This window comes from Opisthocomus hoazin, chromosome 8 (genome assembly GCF_030867145.1).
Source record: "Opisthocomus hoazin isolate bOpiHoa1 chromosome 8, bOpiHoa1.hap1, whole genome shotgun sequence".
In the NCBI taxonomy this organism is placed as follows: domain Eukaryota; kingdom Metazoa; phylum Chordata; class Aves; order Opisthocomiformes; family Opisthocomidae; genus Opisthocomus; species Opisthocomus hoazin.
In genome coordinates this window covers 18,013,567-18,027,389 of record NC_134421.1, presented here as the reverse complement: position 1 = coordinate 18,027,389, position 13,823 = coordinate 18,013,567, and the positions used below count along the sequence as shown (strand labels likewise).

Genomic DNA, 13,823 nt, shown 5'->3' with positions numbered 1-13,823 from the left:
CCTGGAGTATGGGAACTTCTGATGTTGAGCACCATCACTAGAACAAGGTGAGAGTGCAGCCTGGCTTTGGAGGGAGAAACCAGACTGTCCAAGGCCTGTTTCCACTTAACCTGTCACCAGCCTGCAGGAGGCAGGCAAGCATGGCGATGGGCACATCCAGCTGTGGGGCAATGCTTTTGTACTGCCAACATAACGTTTGTGCAGCCTCAGACTTAATGAATGTTCACCCCAGCGCACTCTGTCATCAGAAGGGGGCTGTAACCACCCACCCCCAGGCTTTTGTACATTTATTTTACTGCCTGCATCCTCAATACGGGCACGACTGCGAGTGTAAGGTGGAAATGCTGGTAGATTCTCCAGAGCTGTGTTAAAATAGATTTACTCTCTGCTAGGAAACCCACTGCAAATGCAGCTTCCATTGCATGGGGAGACTGCTAGGCCTGGTTGCTTCAGTTGGCATCAATTTAACTACAAAACCGATGGATCCTTAATATGCCCTGCATGTAAAAGCCACTGCCTCCTCAGACTGGTGTTTTAGGTGCTTGGGTGAGCATCCCAAGAGAAAGGAGGTTCATTCTCCTATACAGTCAAGAAGACAGAGTTAACATCAGGAGATTAATCTTTATTTAGAAGGACAGAAATCATCTCTGCCAACTCTTCCATTATTAGTTCTTGCAGCTGCTTCAGCTAAAGGATTAGTGACTCATTGCCTAGGAGTTCATTAAAATGGCCTTCTGGGCCCAGGTGAGCTCTTACTTAAGCTGATTTTTTTTAAAAAGCAGCAGCTCTCACAGTAGAACAGGGATACTTAGGCCCTCTGAGCTCAGACACCCATGGAAGCAAGCTGAGAAGCAGAACGCTTTCCTGCTTTTTCATTAGGACTAAACTTGGGAGGAGACTGGTCACACCATCCTCAGGGAGGAGCTGAGGTGAGCCACCTCTCTTGCAGTGCTGCAGCTGGCATTGCTGCTGCTCCCACAGAAGATGCCTCTGCCTGTATTCCTGCTCCATTTTGGGGTGCAAGTTAGGAGCAAGCAAGGGGAAGGCCACTCTGGACCTCTATCCCTGTACTCAGAGCTAGAAGTGGAGGAAGGATTCCTTTTCACTTTGACAACTGAGATACTTTGCTCAGCTCTCCTCCAGGGACCCCTAGCAGCCCTGCTTCCACCCTGCAGCGAGCTCAGCTTAAGAAAGGGTATCGTGAAACTGATGTTGTATATGAGGCAGGAATAGTGGCAATTCCTCCAGAGCCTGCTATTTAGCTCCCTGTTCTCCTGGACTGCTGCAGCAGTGATCCTTCTTAGAGCCTGGCTCTGGCACTCTGCGCCATCAGGAAGTTGCTGATGATCCCAGACACCATCTCGGGCTCATTCAGGTGCACAAAATGATTCCCAGGCACCTCTACGAGCTGGATGTGCTGGAGGGAGAAGACACAAGAAGATGTGGACCAGGGAAGCGTTCCCTCAGCCAAGCTGTGTGGCACTCGGGGCAGGGGGGTGGCGAGGCAGGACAGGGATGGTAGGACTAGGGAAGAACTGGGTCTGGAGGGCAGTACTGACTTGGGACTTTGGCAGCAGGTGCAAAGCTGGCTTCCCCCCATGTGAGGGCTGTGCCATCCCGGACAAATCACTTCGTGGGGGGTGTCCACCAAGGTGAGCTGCTCCCAGGTTGGTGAGGCATAGAGTGGAGATGCAAGAATGGAGTTTGCTCTCACCTCTTTGAGGGTAGACTCAAACGCCTCCAGTAGGGCTTTTGCAAAGTAATGTTCGCTGTCTATCTTGTGCGGAGTCAAGAGTCCATCTTGTGCTCTGAAAAGCAAGAGCAGGGCTCAGTACAGCACACAGTGTGCCTCTGTTTGTCTTTGCCCCCGTCCTGGGCAGAAGCAGTGTCCCCAAGGCAGCTGGGCAACAGACCCACTACTCTTTCCAGGCTGCTTGTGAACAGCAGGGTTACAGGGTCATACATGGCAGGCAGAAGAGCACTGCACAGCTTGGCTAGGCAGCTATTTTCTGTCAAATTAAAATTTTGGGCGATTGCCTAATAGTATCAGAGTGGTTAAATATTGCTGAGTACATCATTCCCTGCCCCTCACAGAATCACAGAATAGTAGGGGTTGGAAGGGACCTCTGTGGGTCATCTAGTCCAACTCCCCCGCCGAAGCAGGGTCACCTACAGCAGGCTGCACAGGATACTGTCTTCTGCTCTTGATTTTTTTCCTTCCAGCCAGCTTCCACATCTCCCCTCCATCCATTTCCCCACTCCAAGCTGCTGTTTTACACAGGGTATGCCCTGCTTGGAGAAGGAAGTACCAGGGCAGCCCTTCTGGAGAACCCAGCATTGGACCTCCTGGAGAGTTAAGATCATGCCATCTTCTGCTGTGGCACAAGTGATGGGACAGGGCGACATCCCAGGCTCAAAGGCATGGACTCTATATGGCCTGGTGGGCTTGTCCTCCTCACCTTGATGCTGCATTTCTGGACAAGCAGGAATATCCTTAAGCACACTGAGCTCCCCTCTTATGATTTCAACAGACCAGAGAAGCCAAAACTGCACCTGATTTCTCAACTTCCAGCACGTCCTCTCATTTCCTAGGGAGTCTTCCAACAGCACCACACAGGCCAAGGTAGCCAGAGCCCTGCACATCTTGCCCACCAAGGAGATGGAGAAAAATGCAGAGGACCTACAGAACCAGCTACGCACCCAGACAGCTAATGGCTTGTGGGACTCTATGCGAGCCACTGGCTACCTCCCCACAGCTCCCCTCTGCCCCAGGCACCCAGGGGAGAGCTTGCAGGAGCTGGGTCTGGCCCAGGGGCTCCAGGACCAGCTGGAAGAGGCGGAAGCTGCTGTGATTTCACCTGTTTGCTCAGGTGAGAAGTTTTGGGATCTGGAGAAGGGGGCAGGCTGTGCTTCCTTGACTGCGGGAAGAGTCAGGCCAAGAGGAAAGGAAGCAGGAGTGGTGCTGTGGAGGGCTACGTGTTTGCAAGATGTCCCCTTGCTGTAGGGTCAAGGGACAGAAAGTCGTGGGATGGCAGCATGAAGGCAGGAGTGTGGGGAGGACAGGGCAGGTCGGGCATGTCCTCAGTCAGCCTTGCACCAGGCAGACCCAGCCTGAAAGCACAGCACCAGGCCAGGAGGAGGACTTGCCAGCTGCTCTCTGCCTGCTCCAGGAGCCTGCCCAGCCCAGGGCAGTGGTGGGAAACTGCTTCTCACATGTGAGGCTGTACTGTTGTGCCAACTGGCCAGAAGGTCTGGGTGGCCACTGCAGAGGAGGGTGTAGCAGAACACTCCTTTCTAACCTTCATCCCCTCCAACCAGGGCTGCACAGAGGCTGCAAGGGTTGGTTTGGCTTATGCTTCACTCACACAATGATGAGAACGCGGTGCTGAGGCTTCTGCAGGAGCTTCACGCACTGCTCCACCGTGAGGGACTCTCGAATTTGCTGCAGGTGCAAAGATAGAGAGAGCAGCAAAGGTCAGGGACAGCAGCTGGGGGCAGAGGGTGTCCCCGACCCCTGCCGTGCTGGCAGCTCTGAAGGCAGAAGTGGCTGCGGCCCTGAAGCTGCCATGCTGGGACATGACAGGCGGCCAGGCTGCGCACAAGAGTAGCTGGCTCTGCAAAGGCTCCTTCTGTCCAGCTGCGCTTCAGGGCTGCCAACAACACTGCCTGCTGGGATGCAGCACGTATGGGAATGATCTCATAGCAGAGAAAAGCTTTAAAAATCCATTTACTGAAAAGGAGACAGTACGATACTCTGGCTTTCATAGCCTGGCAGTAGCACAGGTAGAGGAGGCCCTCCTTGCTCGAAAGTGGCACAAACCTATCAAAATATCAAACATAAGGAATTTGCGCTACTCTCCCTTTTTTATACGGGTGACCTGACAAAGAAGCTGACTGAAAGTATCCATCCATCTGCTGCCTGAAGAGTTATAACTGCAGGAAAATGTGGCCAGGAGGCCCTGGGGCAGAGGAACTGCTAAAAAAATCAGTAACATTTTCCAGTGACTCTGTAAGCTGAGTCAGTTGATGATCGAGTGCCGGCTCTTTTAACAGCAGCATTTAAGAGAGATGTGGGAATTAGGAAGCAGAAAGTAAATGGTTGGGTGGAGGCAAGGCCTGGGCCCAGTGAGCAGGCCTCCACTATCTCTGAGTTTTCTGTAAGCTCGGGGCTTAGAAGCATCAGGGGGTACGTCAGAAGAGCAATGCTCACCGTGCGGACTCTCATGTCTCTGTTATACACCAGCCCTGGAATGAAAAAACAAGAAGGTTTTCATATCTCATGGGAGCAGGAATCACTCTGCTTCTCCTCACCTTTGGGGTCTGCCCAAGACTTTTTGAGACGGGAAGAATAGGATTAATTCAGATTTCTCCTTTTTTTGATTTCTTTTCTTTAGCTGTTTTAGGATTCGAGCACCAACCCCAGCTGCTGGGAATGGTGATCTCTGCCTCCAGGCTTAATTGATCCCATTCAAGCCGTGTAAACTTGTAGCTAGGGCACCCTGTACCCTGCAGAGCACAATGGCTGTTGGCACAGCTCCCTTCCCGCACCCAACGTTGGCCCAGCACCGTGATGAGCCCTGTCTCCATGCAGCCCCTTACCAGCGGGTGTCTCAGTTGCTCCTCGCCGCAGTAGAATTGCCCCACCCTCTGCTGTCAGATGTCCGTTTGCTTCTAAGAGCCTGGGGGAGACATGGCAGAGAGATGGTGCTACTGGAAAAGGCAGGAAGCGAAGCGAAAATGGCATGACAAGGTGACAGCTCTCGGGCTGCTTCAGTAAAGAGCAGGAAGCAGCAGCAGCTTCTGGCAGCAGAAGCAAAAGGTCTTGCTGAGATTCCAGAGGAGGACTTGAAAGGGGAAGTGTAGGGACAGTTTCCCTTTCTCGTTCATGCGGCTGTAACTCTGTCCAAGGTGAGGGCAGGCAGCAAATGGAGAGGATAGATGGGAACCCACCTCTGCAATGCTGCTTCAGGGCTCCATGCTTTGGCAGTTTGCGGCTTTGCCTCTAGACTCAGTAATTTGTCAATCACGATCCGTTTTGATTCCAGCCACTCCTCAGTGTCCTGAAACAAAGAGAGGTAGGGAACAGGAGTAAGCCCTCTCTTCTGAATTGTTTTACCCTGCATCAAAGGGTAGAAGAGGGCATTTCACCCCTCAGCATCCCTCCGAACTGGTACCAGTTAGGAAAATGCCCATTTCTGGGGAAAAGGGAACAGCAATTCTTAAAAGGCAAGGTAGGAACAGAAAGCTAAGCACTGCTGTAAAGAACTTAGTAACTTTTAACCCTTGCAGTCTTTTCTACCCCTTTCTACCTCACTTTGGAGTTGAGGACAACCATCCAAAAGAACAAGGGAAATCTCGTATTTCTTTGTCTTTCTGACCCTAGGCTTCTGTCCCACTTCTGCCAACCAAAGCCTCAGCATTTGGCAGCGATGATGGTAGGTTGGGAATGTAGCTTTATGTCCTACCAGGAACAGAAAAAGAAACCCACCAGTCTTGCTCCCAGGTCACCCAACAAGCTGTTGACACAAAGACAACCTCAGCAAGCAGTTGCTTGGACAGAGGTTCCAGTTCCCTTTGTCCAAGGGAACGGCCCAGACTAGTGAATTTCAGTGCTATGGGACTGCAGGATCCTGAACATTACCAAATGTCCCCCAAGGAGCACCCCAACCACGGACTTCAGTCCATGCAACAAGGAGCAGGTCTGTGCCTGCCAAAAGGAAGAGCCCTGAGACTTGTGTGACCTGCCAGGAACTGGTCACATCAGTGCTTTCTCTGAACAAATGAGGGAAAGAAAAAAAACATTATTTTTTATTTGAAAAAGGGCGGGGAAGGACATGTGAAATCTAACCTCTGGAGCTAGCAGAAATCCAACACTTTCCAGCAGGATCAGCTTGTCCACCATCTCAGGATAAAGGAAACAGAACTGAGGAGAGATGAAATAATATGAGCGAAGGAGAAAAGCTGAGCACTGAGCAATGTCTTCATCCTGCTGCACTGGAGAGGGGAGGTCACGGAAGGGCATCTCCTCCCCTGAGATCTAAGTCCACACAGTCTGTCCCTTCATTTCTCTCCCATTTGTTGTCCCAGCTGCAGAAATCACAAACCCCATGAAGAAAGGATGCTTTACTCACCATTGCTGCCACAGACCCACCTGCAAAGGGAATAAGGGTGCTCAGTTATGCATAGGATGCCCTCTGGTAACAGAAACTCCCCCACAGCAGGAGCTGCCTTAGAAGCAGAAATGCACGTTGTACCAAGGCACAAAGCCCCAGCAACAGAAGAGAGCTCTCCCAGCAGGCAGAGAGCAAGGCTACTGGCCAGCTGGGCTCCCCATCCTGTCCCCATCTCCCTTTCAGACAGCAAAGGCCAGGGAGGAGCTACTAGTGAGAACAGTATGGTGTGCAGGTACTGTGAGCTGTGGCCAGAGCAGCCCTGGAGAGCAAAATGCAAACCCTGGCAAAACCCAGTCACATCCCAAGCACAAAGGGGTAAGAGCCTGGAGTCCGGTTCCACTCTGCAAGCTCCATGACCCACCAAGGAGGGCTCTGCTGTTGCCAGGCTTTGTGTGGACCAGGCAGGAAGGCCTGCTGCGAATTCTCCTCCCATAGACCACCCCTCTTCGCCCATCACTGTTCCCTCCTGGGGGTGGGGGAAAAGCCCACAGCAAGAGTTACCACTGTTGTACTACAGGGTCTTCAAAGCAGAGGCATTTCAAACACCAACACAGGTTTTTTTAATCACTCAAGCAGGAACCTGGTACTTGACACAATGTAACAAATACGCCAACCCCGGCTCCCAGCAGCATGTCTTGCAAGTTAATTATCTACTCCTATTTCCACGAATCTCGCAGTTTACCAGGACAAGAGCCACTTACCCATACTGTGACCCATCAGGGTGAACCGTCTCCATTGCAAGGCTAAGTGGCAACAGACAAAAACAGACAGTGCTGCATTAGAAACCACAGCAGCGGCATCTTGCTGCTTCTCCACCAACACAGGCCCCTTCTCCAGGGAGGGCTTTCGCACTGCTTAATTTCCTTCCTAATCCAGAAATGAGGTAGCTAAGTAGCCCAGTTTTAAAGAAGAAGAGCATCAACCACCTAATTTCCTTGGTAGTTAAGTCATGCAGCTCTGAAGCGCTCTCTGTATGGCAAACAAACTACAGCAGATTCCCATTCACTGCCAGACACGAGACTGGCAGTAAGCAGAGGAGCCTGACTGGGCAGCATCTGCTGGAAGAGAGAGATCTTGACAGAGCATCCTGCTGCAGGGCATTGCACAAGAGCCGTGAGGACACAAAGCCAGGTACGCTGCCTTGTGTGATTATTCCAAGTGAAAGCTCTCTGCACCATTTAGCATAGCAGGCTCTTCAGTCCATTTTTAGGGTACTCCGAGAGGCTTATGGGAAAATACTGCTTCATCGGTGCTGCCCATCTGAAATATACCTCACTGAAAGATGTGTTTTACCTTCTGGCATGTCAAAGAACTTCTAGAGGCTCTTTGTACACTGAATGAGGGAAGCAAAACTGCGCATGCCCCAAGATCAGCATACAGATGGGCAGTTAGATCGGGAGTTATTAGGAGCCCAAGACACCTTGGCTTTCAGATTTCCGTGTATGACAACTAGGGCAAGCAGCAAGCTGTCATCGGAGAAAACTAGAAGAGTCTCCAACTTACATCTAATACTGGTTAGAGGTCACTGGCTGCTTACAGAAGGTCAGTCCAGCAGAACTATTTAGTTGCATCCACCACTTCGCCACTACTGCTTTTTAGTATAGAAACACTTGCTTCCCAGGGCTTACTGTTTCTTCTGCTCACAAAATAGTGAGCAACAGGGATGCTTATTCAGCCTGTGGTCACAAAGCACCAGCTAACATCAGGCTGGGGAGCAGCAGAGGGAACTGACCCCTCTCCTGGCAGTAAATAATGCCTGCTTGTTCCAAAGGAGCAGGAGCAATATAGCAACCCCTGCACAAACATCCCCTCAAGGGTCCCTTCAGCTACCCACCTGCTGCCACCCGGCGCACGTCGCTCACGTAATCCAGAAAATGGTAGTGGGAGCCTGCAGGTCGGTGGGATGACAAGCCATGGCCAGGAAAATCCATTGCCACGTAATAGCAATCTGCAAGGGAGAGAGTATCGGATGCGCAGCCCTGCAACTCAACGAGAACCATCTTGATGAGCCAGACCTACCTCTGGGGAGCAGTGGAATGAGCTTTTCAAAAGTGTTGGCATTGTCAAGCCAGCCGTGCAAGCACAGCACGAGGTGTCCCTCCGAAGGTCCCCAGGCCTTGGCTGCCACGTGGCCCCAGGGCACAGGGAACTTCAACTCTGAGAACATGCCCAAAACAGAGCGCTCGCAAGTGATGTCCCTGGAGAGCCACGTGCTCGGAGTATGTCCCAGGGATCTTGTTAATGGCCCAGAGCTCTGAAAAAAGTAATACAGGTCTTTAGTAACTCACCAGCCTCCTGTGGTCTTAATTAGCAGCTTGCTGATTTATAGCTCCCCATTCAGCATCCCCAGCTGCCATCTCTGCCTGCAGGTTTGGGGAATCCTCCTCCCAGCACGTACTAGCGATGCTCCTAGGAAGAAACAAGCTTTCCCTACACAGGAGGAGAAAGCCTCCTCTCTGTGTCTCCACAGCAGCTGCAAAACAACCAGAAGGCGCATGAGATCTGGCAAGAGGGAACCACGCAGAAATCCCCCAGCTAGCTGCTGTCAGACAGGCACCTGTCCCGGACCAACAAACCACTTTTTTCGGGAATAAGGATGCCGCCTCCAGTAGCAGACTGTTACCACCTTCTCCTGTTCTACCTTGGTGCTTCTCCTCTTTCACACCACCAGTTGGCACCTTCGAGGGAGCAGCTGGCAACATGCCACACAGCAGGTGGCTGCTGCTGCCACCCTCCCGTGCACCCCTCAGGGCCAGGGACCCTGCCCGGCATGTGGGTCTGCAGCCTGCCAGGTGCCCGCTCGACCTCAAACCCGCCTCACCACTGCCCATCTGCCTGGCAATCGCTGAGGTACGTCTGACCCTCGCTCAGCCCCAGGCTCCTGAGTGAACCCCCCAGCACGACCCACCCTCCGGGGGTCTTCCAGGGGTGGTCTGAATACCTCCCCTTCACCCCCAAGCCCTTCTGATCCCCGCGGGCAGCTGGGCTAGCCCCATCCCCAAGTCCCTCACGCCGCGTCCCCTTCCCAGCGACTCGCCTCGGGTCTCAGCTCCCTTAAACAGCCCCTGAGACCCCACAGCAATTAAACCACTCGACAGCAAGACTCTCCTGAGCCCGCACCTCTGTGAGGCGTGGGGACAGCGGGGCGAGCTGAGAGGGGAGGCTGCTGCCAGGGCCCTGACAGCACTTAGCAGGCCCCAGTGCTCCCAGTCAGCCCAGTCCCATGGCGCCTGCCCAGCCTTCCCTGCCGCCCGTGAGCCTGCTGAAGCTCGCCCCAGGCCCGGTCTCCAGCAGCGACGCCGCGGCCCTGCCTGCCGGTCCCGGGACAGAGCCCGACCGCGGCCTCCCCCGCCGGGCCCGATCCCGGTAGCCGCGGGCAGGCTTCCTGACGCGGCCGCGGACCCTGGACCCGTCCCTTCCCCGCACACCTGCCCGACGGCCCGGGCTCCGCGCCCAGCCTGACTGCCCTCCCCGGCCCGCCCTGCCCGGGCCCAGCGGGGCGCCGGCCCCGGGGTCCCCCCGCTCCCGGCTCCACACCGGGGCCTTCGCCTCAGGGCGCCCTGGGGCTGCGGGTCCGGGCTGCGGGTCCCGGCCCCGCTCGCACGCCGCGCCCCGGCCCCCTCCTACCGCTCGGTCCGGCCGGGACGGCACAGCAGGACCGCGGCGGGAGGAGCAGCCCGGCGGCGGGGCGGGCCGGCCCGGCTGCACCGCCCTGCTCCCCGCCTCCCCAGGGCGCCGCGGGCCACCGCCTCCCGCCGCTCTTTCGGCCCGAGGGAGGCGGCGGCGGGGGTGCCGCCATGTTTCTTGTCCTCGTCACCTCACGGCTCCGGGGCTGCCTCCCCTGCCTGGGGAGGATTTCCCGGTTCCCCCCCTCTCCCCGCCTGCGGCCCTACAGCGAGGGGCCATCCTGGCAAACACGCAGCGCTTTTTCTCTCTTGCCTCCTGTCTTGTCCCTTCCCCCAGTCACGGAAACCCAGCTTGCCCCCTTCTCCAGACTCCGAAGCCTCTCGTCTGAGCAAACAGGTGAAACCACGGCAGCCTCCAGCTGGTCCTGGAGCCCCCGGTCCGACCCAGCTCGCCCCTGGGTGCCTGGGGCAGGGGGGAGCTGTGGGGAGGTGGCCGGTGCCTTGCACCGAGCCTGTGTTTGGGTGGGGGGTCTGTGACAGCAACGAGGAGCTGATGATGTCCATGGCGTCTGAAGCTCCAATCAACCCACTGGGCATGACAGGGACGTGTGAGGAGTCACAGTCATGGAGGTACAGCTTCATCCCTGACTACCTCCAGAAGACACATTACTGGTAATGGAAACCGCCGTACTGCAGCGTCGCAGTGTGAGACGTTTTAACTGTGACCCAGGAGCATCGCAGCGACATCAAACAGGCTCAGTGCCTGACACCAGTGCTGAACTTCTGTCGCTCTCTGATGGAGAAACTCTTCTGAACTCTTAACGCTTGCTGGAATCACGTCTCTCCAGGGGTGAGAGTCACTCTGCCACACTGTGACCCGTCGCAGCGAACTGACTCTGCTGTGGGGCCACGTTGCAGCAGATGAACAGCAGACAGCACAGCCTTAGCTGCTCCACTCCTTCTGCAAAAACAGACCCCTCTCAGCCAGAGAGGTTTCTGCAGAGTTTTCCTCATTAGTTGCCTGAGAAGGGGGTAGCTGCATAGATCAGGCTTCTAGAAAGTCAATACCCAAGCGTGGCTGGGAATACTGCTTGCTGGTGCCTCGTATTCCCTCCAGCAGTCAGAGTCTACCAGGCCTAACACAGACCACAACCATTCCCCTTCAGTCAAGGACTCAGCATTCAAATGAAGCAAAGTCAAACTGTGCTGTGAGCAATGGGATGCCTTGCCGGAACAGTTGGAGAAAGCAGAATGAATGTCTGTTCTTAGGGAGTCATTTTTCTGTTGGTAATTGAAAACTCTTTGCTCAGTTCAGCACGTCAGTCTCCTAAATTACACAATACATTTTCACAACAGCCTGCAAACCTTGAAAGAAACCAGTGCAGAGGCTTACACCCCTGCTTCTCCAGCGTAGCTCCAACTCATCCTGGCAAAACAGGCTCTGCACCACAGCTGTTGAAAGGTAATCTTGGGGACCCACCACTGAGAAGAAATGAGAGCTATGCAGCCCACAGCCTCCCCTCTAGGTGAGCTGTTAGAAAGGAAATCAGAACATGAATTCTTATAGGTTTGGAAAATCCAGTGCATTGCTTTTTCTTAGGCTTCCATGGAGGAGGAGCAGAAAAGCAACCAGAAGCACTGGGGAGCCATGTGGAGGGAGAGAGGTCATGGTACCATCTACAGCTTCTTTCTTAAAACTGTCAGAGGTGGGTGTCTGATTACAAAAGGTGAGAATGCTGCTGTTAAGGAGGGCAGGGCCTTCCTGTGAATTGTTGGGATTTCTTCACAACAAGCCACCAGAAAGTGGTCTAATTGTTAGGCAGTGGCTGCTAAGCTTGCAGTTCTTCTGTCTGTGCACGGCCCTTGAGGAAGAAGAACCCGTGTCAGGAGCAGGAGTAATGAGGACCCCTTGCACAAACCTCTGTGGTTGGTAGGACAATGGGCCAAGAAAATCCATTGCTACTTAACTGCGATCTGATAAAGGAGGGAGCATCAGGCATGCAGGCCTGAAGCATGACACACAGCACATCTTCATGAGCCAGACCCACTTCTGGAGAGCAGTGGAATGAGTCCATCAAAGGGGGTGGCGTTGTCCAGACATCCCTGCAAGCACAGCACAGGGTATCGCCCTTCATGGTCCCCAGGCCTTGGCTGCCACATGTCCTGGGGCACAGAGAACTTCACCTCTGAGAACTCATACCCACAAGCAACATCCTATGATGTCCCAGGGAGTCTGCTAACAGCCAGGAGCTCTGGAGAGAGCTTGTAGGTAGGTGGTAGTTACCAAAGTTGCCTATCTGGCAGCCCTGACTGCTGCTTAATACCAGAGTTTTGGCACAAGCCTTGTTTGGGGTAACTCTGGGATCCTGCTGTAAATGCTTGCCCTGGTGGTATGTGCATCACCACTCACAGGTCTTGGACCCCCTTCCACACCACCTTGGGCCCACTTCCTCCGCTCCAGCAGCCAGTAGGATCTGGGCTCTCTTTGCTTTGAGTCACAGAAGTAAGCTCTGGGGCTTGGGTGGGACTGTTGCGTTCTTTAGTGGATTCTGACTCCTGTGACCTGAATCCCAAGTCACTTCTGGTAGGAGGCTCCATCAGCAGGCACCTCATGGGAAAGGAAAACTGCCTCACTGAAATCATCAGCAACAGGTGATGCGGGATGGAGCTCCAAGTGGAGAAGGTTGCACTGGGATGCAGCCCTGGACCCTCCCTCAGCAGCAGTACTGTCATGCTATTAGCCAAAGCCAGATTGTTGAGATCTTCTCCAGGTCCCTCAGGTCTTCTCTAGCAATGCTACTTACCCCTCTGAAAGAGCAGCCCAGCATCTTACAAGACTGCAGATCTCTCTCTGCACCTGCTGGCAAACCACCCCCCCAGGAGGAGGGCCCTATGCGGGATGCATGGCCAAATTTCTATGGCTCGCAGAATTCATTTTGCTGAATCTACTTCTGAGAAGTGCTGCAGGCTACTGAAGTGGAATTGCTGTTCATGGAGGACCAAATTAGACTCCACCTTGAAAGGTGTTGGCTGGGCTGCACTGAGATGGTGGTAAAAAAGGCTGGTTTTGCACAAAGAACTGGGAGTTAGAGTTATCCCATGTGCTTTGCAAAGGATAATTTAACCTCTGTGTCCTTGCAAAGGAGGGGGAGACCTGCAAGGGTGAACACTGGGACATGCAAAGCTGCTGTGCTCCGCTGACTTGAAACAGCATTGATCAGTTTGTGCTGGCTGCAGATCTGGTGAGGAAACTTTAAGTACAGCAGATTGATAGCTACCATGGGACAAATTCCCCATAGCTGGTTGGATTCAAGCACTGAAGTACTGACATATTGATCTATTTATGGTGATTTATTAGTAATAGCCCTGTACCCCAAACTCTTGTGCAGTTATACAAGTGAAAAAGCATGCTATTGCTAGCTTAACCGATTTCTTTCTGAGGATGTATGGAGCGATACACCTCTATATAAAGCCCTGCATTTGAGCATATGGTGCAATCTACAGTGGACAGGAAAAATAAAAGAGATCAGAGGGCAGCATGTATCACATAACCAGCCCCAGCACGCTGGCTCCCAGGCTCTGGGTTTGCAGGTGGCAGGCAGGTCTGGGGTGCTGTTGGGGCCTGCAGAGCAGTTCCTGCCCTGGGACAGGGACCAGCTCCTTCCCTGCTCCAGCAGCCCAGAGCAGGGGAAGGATCCCTGCAAGGAGAGGAGGGAAATCTGGTGAGTGCAGAGCTGTTAGTGTTGGGTACAGGCACTGCTTGGGCAGCCCGCAGCGGGGTCAGCGGGAGCAGAGAGGCACGTGATGACCACAGGGAAGCCCCCACCTCCCCAGCGCAGAGGTGAGGCCCTTATCACCTAATTTGACTTATTCTGGGAGGAGAACAGGAGTTAGGAAAAGGAGAGGCCTCAACAAGGGGCTGAGCCACAGATCTGCACCCTGCAGACATTTCCTGGTGGAGATCTCCCTCCCTCGAGCCCCATCTGCAAGCCTTGCTTACCTTAGAGGTGGTCCAGGGAGTCAC

At 53.9% G+C, this 13,823-nt stretch overlaps 1 protein-coding gene across 2 annotated transcripts; it reads right to left on the bottom strand.

The window, feature by feature from the left end:
* Positions 1–601: 601 nt before the first annotated feature.
* Positions 602–9,884, bottom strand: SERHL2 (serine hydrolase like 2). Of its 2 annotated transcripts, none has more exons than XM_075429316.1 (12): positions 9,801–9,884; positions 8,193–8,427; positions 8,008–8,121; positions 6,875–6,916; positions 6,132–6,151; positions 5,849–5,923; positions 4,951–5,060; positions 4,600–4,679; positions 4,211–4,245; positions 3,366–3,442; positions 1,715–1,808; positions 602–1,417 (listed from the first exon to the last, which is right to left on the bottom strand). In XM_075429316.1, the coding sequence occupies exons 2-12, from the start codon at positions 8,338–8,340 to the stop codon at positions 1,301–1,303; spliced, it is 912 nt and encodes a 303-aa protein (XP_075285431.1). In that variant the 5' UTR covers positions 8,341–8,427; positions 9,801–9,884; the 3' UTR covers positions 602–1,300. The 2 variants fall into 2 exon arrangements, with proteins under 2 accessions (XP_075285431.1, XP_075285432.1); XM_075429317.1 differs by lacking the exon at positions 9,801–9,884 and adding an exon at positions 9,294–9,573.
* Positions 9,885–13,823: the final 3,939 nt, after the last annotated feature.